The 13,156-nt window shown below is 42.0% G+C and overlaps 1 protein-coding gene across 1 annotated transcript in view; it reads right to left on the minus strand.

Moving 5' to 3' along the window:
• The window catches only part of mpp2b (MAGUK p55 scaffold protein 2b), a 111,608-nt gene that overhangs the window by 40,416 nt on the left and 58,036 nt on the right, over positions 1–13,156 (minus strand). Inside the window, 1 exon segment of the mRNA XM_052038592.1 lies at positions 835–966. Within this exon segment, the coding sequence (XP_051894552.1) occupies positions 835–966 (132 nt within the window).

The raw sequence follows: 13,156 nt of genomic DNA on the forward strand, positions 1-13,156 counted from the left end.
CCAGGATAGCTCAGGTCAGAACCCAGACAGTCAAAACTAAACCCAGCGTAGCTCCCACTTAATGGCAAGAAGCAGATGCACCATCTGTTACTCAGCAACGCACGTACATCGACTTGATCAGTGTTGCCAAGGTACCAGTGGCATGGGTCATCCACTGATGGGATGGCTGGAAGAAATCAGCTCCATAAAAGAGGTTATTGATTGGGGTAGGTGGGGGTAGAGGCCAATGAGAAGATAGACAAACAGAGTCATACGGCACGGAAGCTGGCCCTGTGGCTTACGGAGTCCACACTAACCGTCAAGCACCCATTTAGACTAATCCCATTTTATTCTCCCCACATTCCATTCAACGCCCTCTCCTCCCCAGTTTCTACCACTACCTACACACTTGGGGAAATTTACAAAGACCAATTCACTTGCCAACCTGCATATCTGGGAAGAAATGAAAACACCAATTCACTTGCCAACCTGCATATCTGGGAAGAAACGAAAACACCCAAGGAAGTAATGGAAACACCCAGGGAAGAAACCCACGCAGTCACAGGAATAATATACAAGGTCTGCATGGACAGCAGAGGTTAGGATTGAACCCGAGGTGCTGGAGGTATGAGACAGTAGCTCCTCTAGCTGAGCCGCTGTCCCATTTGCCTGTCTTCTGATAAGAAAAGCCAATAAGTGCCAGAACTCACAGGAGTTGCTGCCGGGGGCTATAAATAGATCTGTCCAATGAATGCAGATCTATTTATAGGATAATACAGGGTCAGAGAAATTCAGCCAATGCAGAAGAATTTGTGCTGGAAAGATAGCAAAGTGCTGTGCAGACACTGGCATTACCTGCCACCAGTTGAGGTCTTCCTGATTCACAATCTGTAATATATCGCCATAGGTAAACTTCAAGCCAGCTTCTTTGCAAGGGATCAGGTTATCATTGACAGGGTCATACTCAAAGTGGCACTTCACAAACACCTGAAAGGATTTAAGAAATTGACACCGTTACTTCAACATTCTCTTAAATGACTGTGGCATTAAAACAAGGGTTTGCATCTATATAGAACCTTTGAAGTTGTAAGACATCCTTAACTGCTTCAAAGGGGTGGGGGGAGGGGGTGAAGTCAAATAAAATCGAACACCAAACCAAATGATGCATTAGGACAGACTACCAAAAGTTTTATCAAAGAGGAAAGGTTTCAGTTTAAGTCTTAATGGAAAAGAGAGATGGAGGAGGATGGAGAGGTTCGGGATAGCTTTGGCAGCTGAGGGAATGGTTACCAATTGTGGACAAAGGAAATCAGGAATGACCAGGTGACTTGATAAATCAGAATGCAGAGTTCTCAGATGGCTCAAGGGCTGGAGAAAGACCAGGGAGGGATCTGAAGACGAGGATGAAAATTTTTAAATCAAGGGATGCCTGAACCAGAGCCAACATGGTTTGGTTCACGTTAAGCTGTGTTGTTTTGGAGTCTATGGAGGCAGGAAAATCATTTGAGCAACAGAGGCTGCAGATAAATAAAACATCCATGAGGTTTCAGCAGTGACCAATTTGACAATGGGACAGTGACACCAATATTATGCGCTTGGCTGTACAAGTGTTTTGTGATGGAGAGAAAATGGTGTCAGACATCCAGGATGCTGTATGCAAACCTAGGACGTTGGGTAGTATGGGAGATGGAATTAACAGCATGGGCTGAAGATGCTGCTTCTGGTCTCAGTATTGAACTGGAGGAAATTTATGTTCATCTGTATTGTACATGAGACAAGGATAGTACAGTAGCGTAGCTAGTCTCACAGCTCCAGTGACCCGGATTTAATCCTGACCTCCGGTGCTGTCTATGTGGAGTTTGCACATTCTCCCTGTGACTGTGTGAATTGCCTCCAGGTGCTACAGTTTCCTCCCACATCTCAAGGAAGTACAGGTTGGTAGATTAATTGGGCACTTTAAATTGCTTCTCGTCTGTAGGTGAGAGAATCTGGGCGACGTTGATGGGAATGTGGGGAGAATAAAAAAAATAGGATTCATATACATGGGTGCCTGATGGCTGGTGTGAACAGTGGGCCAAAGGGCTTATTTCTGTGCTGTATAACACTACAAAAATTACACTCAGCTAGACAATGGAAGAAGATGACATGATCACTCATATAAAAGGCTGTAAATAGGTCAAGAAGCACAAGGAGAGATAATGCACCATGGTCGCAGTGAGAAAAAATGAATTAACACGGCTAAATACGGATAAAATACAAACACGGCTAAACACGGATAAAATACAAACATTTCACCGTGATTCATTCATGAGACAAAGAACTGAAAAGCAATTAACTTATTTTAAGCTTATATAGAAAAATGGTTAGACTGCAACTCTGGTTACCATACTATATAATGGATATTGAAACAATGAAGAAGGTGCAGAAATAATTTATAAGGATACAATGAATATTTAAAGGTTGTAACTGTCATGAATGACTGAACGGGCAAAAGTTCTTTTTTTCTGACCTCTTTACTGTTCAATATTTGCAGTCCTTTAGTTCTCATATTCATGTAAATCATTTTCACATACTCTCCAGTCCCTCAATATACAATAGAGAGACCAGAACAGTGCACAGTTGCTTAACAACGTTCTTGAACATTATCAAGGATTATAGAGCAGACATTGAAAAAAAAACAATTTTACTTGTTGGTAAGTTCAAAACATGTGATCAAAATTTAAGATAGACACTAATAAAATCCAACAAGAATTCAATAGAATCTTCTTTTGGGTATCTAATACTGCAGGCTTGGAATAGTTAAGCATAATATTATTCACACCTTTGTGCACACAATCTAATTTGGCAAAGAAACCATAAGTTCAGGTCAACTTACTGGTTAAAGAAATATAGTTATAAAGCAAATGTTGCTTCCTAGATTAGGAACAGAATTCCTCCAAACTAAATAATTTTGTATAACCATCACTGAATACCAATAACATCACTACACAATGTAGTTTCAGATTATTCAATGTGAAACAATAGGTAACGGAGTCAGACAGAGAAACAAAGGACTGCAGGTGTTGGAATTGAGATGAAAAAAAACAAGATGCTGGAGGAACTCAGCAGGTTAGGCAGCATCCGTGGAGAAAAACAGACAGTCAATGTTTCAGGTCAGGACCCTTCTTCGGGACTGAAGATAGGAAAAATGGGGACAAACAGAGCAGTGATAGGTGGACAAAAGAGGGGAGGCGGGGTGGGTACAGGGTGGTGATAGGTAGATGCAGGTAAGAGATGGTGATAGGCAGATGCAGGGGAGGAGGGGAGAGCAGATCCATCAGGGGATGAGTCAAAGGTATAGAGGCAGGCGGCATGGGGGGTGGGGAGGAGAGGAAAAAAAGATAGACAAGGAGAAAAAAGAAAGATAGGCTTGGAAAGGGAAGGAAAGAAAAGAAGAGGCATGGTGGTAGTGGTGAGGCGGTGGGGCATTTGGTTTACTTAAAGTGGGAGAATTTGATGTTCATGATGTTAGGCTGTAAGGTCCCAAAATGGAAAATGAAGTGTTGTTCCTCCAGTTTGTGTTTGGACTTCTCCTGGCAGTGGAGGAGGCCGAGGACTGACATATCAGTGCTGGAGTGGGAGGGGGAATTGAAGTGACTCTCAACCGGGAGATGCAGATCATGGTTACAGGCAGAGAGCAGATGCTCTACAAAATGGTCAGCTAGTCTGCGTTTGGTCTCGCCAATGTAGAGGGGGCCACACTTGGAGCACCGAATGCAGTAGGTGATATTAGGGGAGGTGCAAATAATTGTTGTACTCCTTTGTATTACTCCTATATTACAATATATTGTTCTTTATATTTTCAGATGACAACTTAAGCAGGTTTATATATAGTCCTTTGTGGCAAGATCCATAGATTAGGAATACTGAGGGTAGTGAGAGGCCACCACTATATTAGAATAGAATCACATTTAGAATCAGGTTTATTATCACTGACGTATATGTTGTGAAATTTGTTGCTTTGCAGTACATACGAAGACATAAAATTACTATAAATTACAAAATAAATAAATAGTGCAAAAAATAAAGAATAACAAGGTAGTGTTCATGGGATCATGGACTGTTCAGAAATCTGATGTCGGGGGGAAGAAGCTGTTCCTGAATCATTGAGTGTGGGTCTTCATGCTCCTGTAACTCCTCCCCAGTGGTAGTAACGAGAAGAGGGCATGTCCTGGATGGCAAGGGTCCTTTGTGATGGATGTCACCTTCTTGAAACACTGCATCTTGAAGAAATCCTTTATGGTGGGGAGGGTTGTGCCTGTGATGGAGCTGGCTGAGTCTACAACCCTCTGCAGCCTCTTGTGATCCTGTGCATTGGAGCCTCCATACTAGTCTGTGATGCAACAAGTCAGAATGCTCTCCACCGTACATCTGTAGAAATTTTTAAGTCTTTGGTGACATACCAAATCTCCTCAAACTCCTAATAAAGTAGAGCTGCTGGCGTGCCTTCTTCATGATTACATCAATGGGTCGGGGCCAAAATAGATCCTCCGAGATGTTGAAGCCCTGGAACTTGAAGCTGCTGAACCTTTCCACTGCTGACTCTTCAATGAGGCCTGGTGTGTATTCTCCTGACTGCCCCTTCCTGAAGTCCACAATCAATTCCTTGGTCTTGCTGATGTTGAGTGGGAGGTTGTTGTTGCGATACCACTCCACCAGCTGATCTATCGCACTCCTGTACACCACCTTGTAGCCATCCGAGATTCCACCAACAACAATAGCGTCATCAGTGAACTTACAGATGGCATTTGAACTGTGCTTGGCCACACAGTCATGAGTGTAGGAAGGGTAAAGCAGTGGGCTAAGCACGCATCCTTGAAATGCACCCGTGTTGATTGACAGCGAGGAGGAGATGTTACTACTGATCTGCACTGACTGTGGTCTCCCAATAAGGAAGTCAGCGATCTATTTGCAGAGGGAGGTACAGAGGCCCAGATTTTGAAGCTTTTTGATTAATACTGAGGGGATGATGGTGTTGAACACTGAGCTGTAATCGATAAACAGCAGCTTGACATATGTCTTGCTGTTGTCTAGGTGCTCCAAAGCTGAGTGGAGAGCCAGTGAGATTGCGTCCGCTGTAAACCTATTGTGGAGGTTGGCAAATTGCAGCGGGTCCTGGTCCTTGCTCAGGCAGTAGTTAATTTTAGGCATAACCAACCTCTCAAAGCACTTGATGTGAGTGCTACTGGGTGATAGTCATTGAGGCAGCTCACCCTGCTCTTCTTGGGCACTGGTATGATTGCTGCCCTTTTGAAGCAGGTGGGAACCTCAGACCACAGCAGTGAGCGGTTGAAGATGTCCCTGAACACTCCAGCCAGTTGGTCGGCACAGGTTTTCAGAACCGGGCCAGGTGCACCGTTGGGGCCTGACACCTTGTGAGGGTTCATCCTTTTGAAGGATGTTTGGACATCGGCCTCTGAGACAGATATCACAGGGTTGCCAGATGCTGTGGGAATTCACACAGGTGTAGTGTTATTCTCCCTGTCAAAGCCTGCATAAAAGGTGTTGAGCTCATCAGGAAGTGAAGCATCGCTGCCATTTATGCTGTTTGGTTTCGCCTTATAGGAAGTAATGGCATGCAAACCCTGCCACAGCTGTCGTGCATCCGATTGTGTCTCTAACTTCACGCTGAATTGCCTTTTTGCTCTCATGATGGCCTTCCGCAGGTCGTACCTGGACTACTTATAGGGCCCTGGATCGCCGGTCTTGAATGCCACAGATCTAGTCCTCATCAGACTGTGAATCTCCTGGTTCATCCAGTGCTCTAGTTTGGGAAAACTTGGTACGTTTTTGAAGGTACACAGTCATCTACACAGGTCTTGATGAACTCGGTGATGGCCGTGGCATATTCATTCAGTTCCGAGGATGAATCGCTGAATACGGGCCAGTACACCAATTCAAAGCAGTTCTGTAAACGCTCCTCTGCCTCCGTTGACTATAGCTTCGTGGTCGTCACCACTGGTGCTGAGGTCCTCAGTCTCTGCCTATACGCCGGGAGTAGGAGTACAGCCAGGTGATCAGACTTGCCAAAGTGACGGCACAGGATGGCACGAAACGTGTTCTTGATGGTGGTTTAACAGTGATCGAGTGTGTTGGCTCCTCTGATTCCGCAGGTGATATGTTGGTGGTAGTTGGCTAGAGACTTCTTGAAGTTCACCTGGTTGAATTCCCCTGTGATGATCGGGAAGGCATCAGGGTGCGCTGTCTTGTGACTGTTAATCATGGCGCTCACCTCCTCCAGTGCCAGTTTGACATTTGCCAGGGGTGGTATATACACCACGACGAGGCTGATGGCAGAGAACTCCCTTGGTAGGTAGAACGGACAACACGTGACCGCCAGATGTTCCAGGTTGAGGGAGCAGGACTGAGACAGTACTGCTACATTTGCACTCCATGATAAGTTCATCATGAAGCAAATGCCACCGCCTTTGCCTTTACCTGATGGGCCATGCGGTCAATTTGCTTTCCCAGTCGGCTGTCCTGTCAATGCCTTCATGAAGTCCTTTATGTTCCTTCTTGCTTTATATCATCTCTCTTCTTCAGTAATGTGAGATTATGCTCCCTAAACCAAATTCAAAATTGGCTGTACACTGTGAGAATTAAAATGGATGTGGGGCTTTCTGATGAGGTGCCTTATTTCTACAGTCTCTCCCATTTGTCCAAAACTTACTTCCCTTGTATTCTGTTTTCTGTACTTTTAGTAATACTGTGGTAATTCTTAAAAGTTTTCAACAAGCCTCATGTGCAACACTTTATGAAACATATTAGGAATCTCCACAGACACAAAATCATTTCTTTCTTGATCAAACATTCAGTCATTATTTGAAAAAATCTGACACAATTGTCAACAACAACTTCCCTTCAACAACCTCACTTTATTATTTTCCATGAGTTCATTATTGATGCGTCTTTTTATTGTCTACAATGAATAAATAGTAGACACATAGACTATAGAGCTGAGGCAAAAGAGTAGTGAGGTCATGGACTGTATTTAGATTATGGAAGAGGAGGTGTTGGCTGTCTTGAGGTGAATTAAGGTGGATAAATACCCAGGGCCAGGCAACGTTTCCCCTTGGACCTTGTGGGAGGCTAGTGCAGAAATGGCAGAGATATTTAAAACGTCCTTAACTATGGGTGAGGTGCCGGAGGACTGGAGGATAGCTAATGTTTTTCTGTTGTTTAAGAAAGGCTCTAAGAATAAGCCGAGAAATTATAGGCCGGTGATCCTGACATCAGTCGTGGGTAAATTATTAGAAGGTATTCTAAGAGACAGGATATATAAGTATTTGGATAGACGGGGCCTGATTTGGGATAGTCAACATGACTTTGTGCATGGTAGGTCATATCTAACCAATCTTATAGAGTTCTTCGAGGAGGTTACTAAGAAGGTTGATGAGAGAAAGACAGTGGATGTTGTCTACGTGGGCTTTAGTAAGGCCTTTGATAAAATCCCGCATGTGAGGCTGGTCCAGAACGTTAAGTCACTTGGCACTCAGGATGAGGTAGGATTGGATTCAACATTGGCTTAGCAGGAGAAACCAGAGAGTTGGTAGGAGATGTTTGTCTCTATGACTGGAGGCCTGTGACTAGTGGTGTGCCGCAGGGATCGGTGCTGGGTCCGTTGTTGTTTATCATCTATATTAATGATTTAGATGATAATGTGGTAAACTGGATCAGCAAATTTACAGATGACACCAAGACTGGGGGCATAGTGGAAGCGAGGAAGGCTATCAAAGCTTGCAGCATGATCTTGACCAGCTAAGTAAATGGGCTGATAAATGGCAGAGAGAATTTAAGGCAGGCAAGTGTGAGGTTTTGTACTTTGGGAGGACAAACCAGGGTAAGACTTATACAGTGAATGGTAGGGCTCTGAGGTGAGCAGTAGAACACAGGGGCCTGGCAATACAGATCCATAGTTCCTTGAAAGTGGTGTCACAGGTAGATAGGGTCATAAAGGGAGCTTTTGGCACATTGGCCTTCATAAATCAGGGCATTGAGTACAGGAGTTGGGATGTTATGTTGAGGTTGTACAAGACGTTGGTGAGGCTGAATTTAGAGCATTGTGTGCAGTTCTGGTCACCTACCTACAGGAAAGATATAAATAAGCTTGAAAGAGTGCAGAGAGAATTTACAAGGATGTTGCTGGGACTTGAGGACCTGAGTTATAGGGAAAGGTTGAATAGGTTAGGACTTTGTTCCCTGGAGCACAGGAGAATGAGGGGAGATCTTATAGAAGTATGCAAAATTATGAGGGGTATAGATAGGGTGAATACATGCAGGCTTTTTCCCCTAAGGTTGGGTGAGACTAGAACTAGAGGGCACAGGTTTAGGGTGAAAGATGAAATATTTAAGGGGAATCTGAGGGGGAACTTCTTCACTCAGAGGGTGGTGTGAATGTGGAACGAGCTGCCAGCAGAAGTGGTAGATGTGGGTTCAATTGTAACATTTAAGAGAAGTTTGGACAGGTACATAGATGGGAGGGGTTTGGAGGGATATGGTCCAGGTGCAGCTAGATGGGACTGGGCAGAAGATCAGGTCGGCATGGACTAGATGGGCCGAATGGCCTGATTTATAAACTGTTACAGATCTAAGGTGCTGTAGAATACAAGTCTTTCATTTGTTAACCAATGGGTCCTTCAGTATAATTGTATCCTTGAAAAACTGTTTCTGTGCTTTAGTGCGCTATAACTCTATGACTCCCTATGCAAATATTGACTGTAAGATTATTATCAGAACGTAATTTATTACGAGGAAAACATGTGCAACTCCCAGTAAGTTATCCTTGTTAACTGCATTTTTTTGTTCCTTACTTTGATAAGAAAAACATTGGCAGAGCTGTACTGTCGATTCACATCCATTAGTGATTAACCATTCAGTCCTTCTTGTTCTGTCAATGACATTTTTGGTATTTGTGATGTTTGATATTTGTGGTTTTTGTATTTTGTTGCTGTTAGGTTAAGTAATTCAAGTAGAAATAAATATGGACTTACCACACTAGTAGCTAAAAAAAACAACAGTAGGCTGGCTTGTGGTACCTTTAGTTTTTGCTTACAAAATATCGAGTGCACTTGCTTTTGAAGTAACATAGTGGCAACGTGGAGACAACTGGTTTTCATTTGTCAGTTAAAAAGATTCACTGCCTACATTACTTGTACTCCAAGATGTTAATTCATCTAAGCTGTTTCTTTCTTCAAAGGTCTAAGGAACTACCTATGAACAGTCTGAAGGTTAAGTCTATGCTGCCAAAACATCAGGTCTGAGTCCACTTTATGTCAAGAGAAACATCAATAGTTGTCTCAGTACATTGACATTGTTCAGCCTCAATTTCAGATTGCTGTGTCTCAATTGAATGCCTGCATCACAATGTTATACATTAAGAGTATTTCACTAACTTCAAGACACAAAAGTATATCCTGTTAGAGATGTAAGGTGCTATAGAATACAAGTCTTTAATTTGTTAACCAATGGGTCCTTCATTCTTGTATTCTTGAAAAACTGTTTATAAATAAGGATAAAAATCTAAACTAAAATCTGTACTGGCATTTAAACAGATGCAAAGTAAAGGATACTTGTTATTTTAGGTAAAAATATCACCTGCACCAAAGACAATTATTCTACAGTCCACCTTATTGAGCCAAACAAATTAAACATGCAAATTGCAATTACGTATATAGACTATATTTCATTTCCAATTAAAATTCCATGATTAATCATCACGACAAGACAAATTTGCAGCCTTTGCTGGTGTATGAATCAATTAGCACTTTTTCAGGATTCCTGTAGTGAATCAAAATGGCTATAATTATAAGGAAATAATTGTAAAGAAAAATATCACAGATGAGATTCACTTAAAGCTACAGTTTTCCCTCTACAATAGCTTTTCTCTCCCTTATTCTCTCTGTCTCCTTTTCCTTTTACAATGCTCCTTAAAGTCTGTCACTTTGACTAAGCCTTCAGTTATTTGTCCCAATATTTCCCTTTGTAGCTCAGTGTGATAGAACATTGAAGATGGAACTGTACAGCACAGCACAACACAGGAACAGGCCTTTCAGCCCATGATGTCTGTGCCGAGCATGATGCCAAATTAAACAAATCCCTTCTGCTTGTATATGATCCATATCCCTCCATCCCTGCATATTCATGTGCCTATCTTGAAAGCCACTATTACATCTGCTTCCATCACCACCCCTGGCAGCACATTCCAGACACTTACCATTTTCTGTGTAAAACAAACTTGCTTTGTACAGCTGCTTTAAACTTCTCCCCTTTCACCTTAAAGCCATGCCCTTTGGTTTTCAGCATTCCTACCCTGGGAAAAAGATTATGGCTATCTACCTTGTCTATGCCTCTCATAATTTTATCAGCTTCTATCAGGTCCCCCCTCAGCCTGTGACACTCCAGAGAAAACAATCTCTCCTCAGAGTTAATACCCTCTAACTCAGGCAGCATCCTGGCAAACCTCTTCTGCACCCTCTGCAAAGCCTCCACATCCTTCCTGTAGTTGGGCAACCAGAACTGCATGCAATACTCCAAGTGCGGCCTAACTAAAGTTTTATACAGCTGCATCATGTACAACTGTGTCAAGTTTTGTTTGATGAAATGGCACCTTGGCCATTTTACTATATTTTAAATGCATTAAATAAATGCAAGTTGTGATTTTACTCACTAGTCTGCTATCTTAGTAGTTCTTTGAAAGAAGCTAAAATACTGTATTGTTCCTCTCCTTGGGCACTAACTGTAGCGGTACAGACCACTGGAAGCCTTACTCTACTGTTCACCCTCACAATCTAGACACAACAAATGCCAGAAAACCATTCAAGTATATGTGCCTAATGTCTAAGACTAATCGGGTCCTCATCAGATGTACGTGTGGCTTCCAGTGGAGGTCAGTGGGTGATGACCACTGTGGGAAAACAATGGCACTTTACCCTTTCCCTAACTCAAGTTTACAATAGCTAATTGCAGCACCCTCAAATGGAATCAACCAATTCATTAGAAACTGGGGTTTATATAAGGGATCTTCTCTGAAAATATTCTCTTGAATACTTATAATAATTATATGTATTCTCCTTACATTAATACAATCATTGTTCAATAATTCACTTAAAGGTTTTGTGCTAAATGAGTCAATGCTTGAAATAATCTCAAAGAAAAATTTCTCTTTCGGCTGCTTTAGCTGATCCATTTATTAGAATTCTAATGCAAAGTTAATCCCCCAGAGAGATTTCAGTCAATAATAAAAATCTTAAGAGTCACTTGAATACATCAGGTATGAATGACTTAAAATGTTGCAGTCTGATAGCTGTTGTATAGCCACATTTGCACAGCGATTTTGACCTGCAATGCTTGGTGAAATTATAGATTATAACTATCATTTCATTTTCCGTGCATCAATGCTCAGGGACATTCATTGCAATTGATTAAGGCCCACTCTTATCAACCTCACATTTGTAGAATTATTACATTATTTCTTACATTTTGCTTTGCGATAGTAGTTTATTTTAGAAGATAAGTTAAGAACTTCATGACATCATATAAAATCAAAACTATTCTGCAAAAAGTCATTAACAAGAGTACTAGTTTTGCAAATCTTTTGATGTGGATTCAAGCAATACATGTGAATACCATGTATCAAATTATGTCCTTCAAAAAGTGATGCTAATATGAGACTTGCTGAGTACCCTTCCTCAAATGGTAATGTCTAACAGTTACTTATGGTTGGGAGAATAATTACAGCACAAAATTCTAATATGAATGCATGGATGATATTTCCTTTGGCTGTCACATCTAGAGCCAGGGGTTAATATCAAAGGGGTGGGCCATTCAAAACAGAAAGATGTAAACACATTTCTTCACTCAGAGGATGGAGACTCTTTGTAATCCTTTACATGAAGATTCAACGGCTCAATTACTGATGAAATTCAAGATAAAGATTGATAGATTTTTTGACATGAAAGGAATTAAGGGACCTGAGGTAGTAGAGGAAAGTGACACTGAGCTCAAAGAAAAGCCATAATGTAATGTAATGTTGATACATTCGCAGAGTGGTTTAATCAAAGAACAATGCACTTCTGTGGGATACAGAGTGCTCAATTTGTACCTGCTTTCTAAAATGGGTTCTCTAGTGCCACTTAGTTATTCATTTCCCTGTGAATCTGGGTCTCTAAGCAAATCACACACTATTGTATCCACGAGCAACAAAAAATCAGCTGGCGGAACTCAGCGGGTCAAGCAGCATCTGTGGGAGGAAAAGAATTGTTGATGTTTCGGGTCGAAACCCTGCATCAGGACTCTATATCTGTGATTTCTATATGACAAGGTCCTGCATGGTAGACTGGTCCAGGAAGTTAAGGCACAAGAGATCTGGGGCATGTTGACAAACCAGATCCAAAGATGGCTGGATGATAGGAGGCAGAGGTTAGTGGTAGATGGGTGTTTGCCTGGAAATCTGTGACAAATGGTGTACTGTAGGGCTCTATGCTGGGACATTTGCTGTTTGTGATATAAATGACTTGAAGGAGAATGTAGGGTGTACGATTCATATGTTTGCAGATGACATGAAAATTGGTGAGGTCGTAGATAGAGAAGAAGGTTGTCCAAAGATACAGCAGGGTATGGATCCACTAGAAGGTTGGGTGGAGTAGAGGCAGATGGAATTTAATCCAGACAAATATGAGGTAATGCACTTTGGGATGTCAAATTCAGATAAGGCATACAGAGTAAATAGCAGACCTTAAGAGAGTTGGTGTGCAGAGAGCTTTTGGGGTGCAAGTCCATAGCTCCATGAAATTTGTGATACAGGTCGATAGGGTAATGATAAAGGCACCTGGTATGCTTTCCTTGATAGGCTGAGGCACTGAGAATTAGAGTTCGGACATCATGTAGTAGTTGTGCAAAACACTGGTTAGACCACACTTAGAGAATTGTATGCAGTTCTGGTCACCGCACTACAGGAAGGATGTGATAACATTGGAAAGAATACAGAAAAAATTCACTTGTACGTTCCTTGGAATGGAGGGCTGTAGTTATAAGGAGAAATTAGATAGGGTGGGTTTATTCTCACTGGAATGTAGGAGGCTGAGGGGTGATCTTAATAAAATTATGAGGGGCATAGATAGAGTGGATAGTCAGAATCTTT

Source organism: Pristis pectinata, chromosome 25 (genome assembly GCF_009764475.1).
Source record: "Pristis pectinata isolate sPriPec2 chromosome 25, sPriPec2.1.pri, whole genome shotgun sequence".
Lineage (NCBI taxonomy): Eukaryota > Metazoa > Chordata > Chondrichthyes > Rhinopristiformes > Pristidae > Pristis > Pristis pectinata.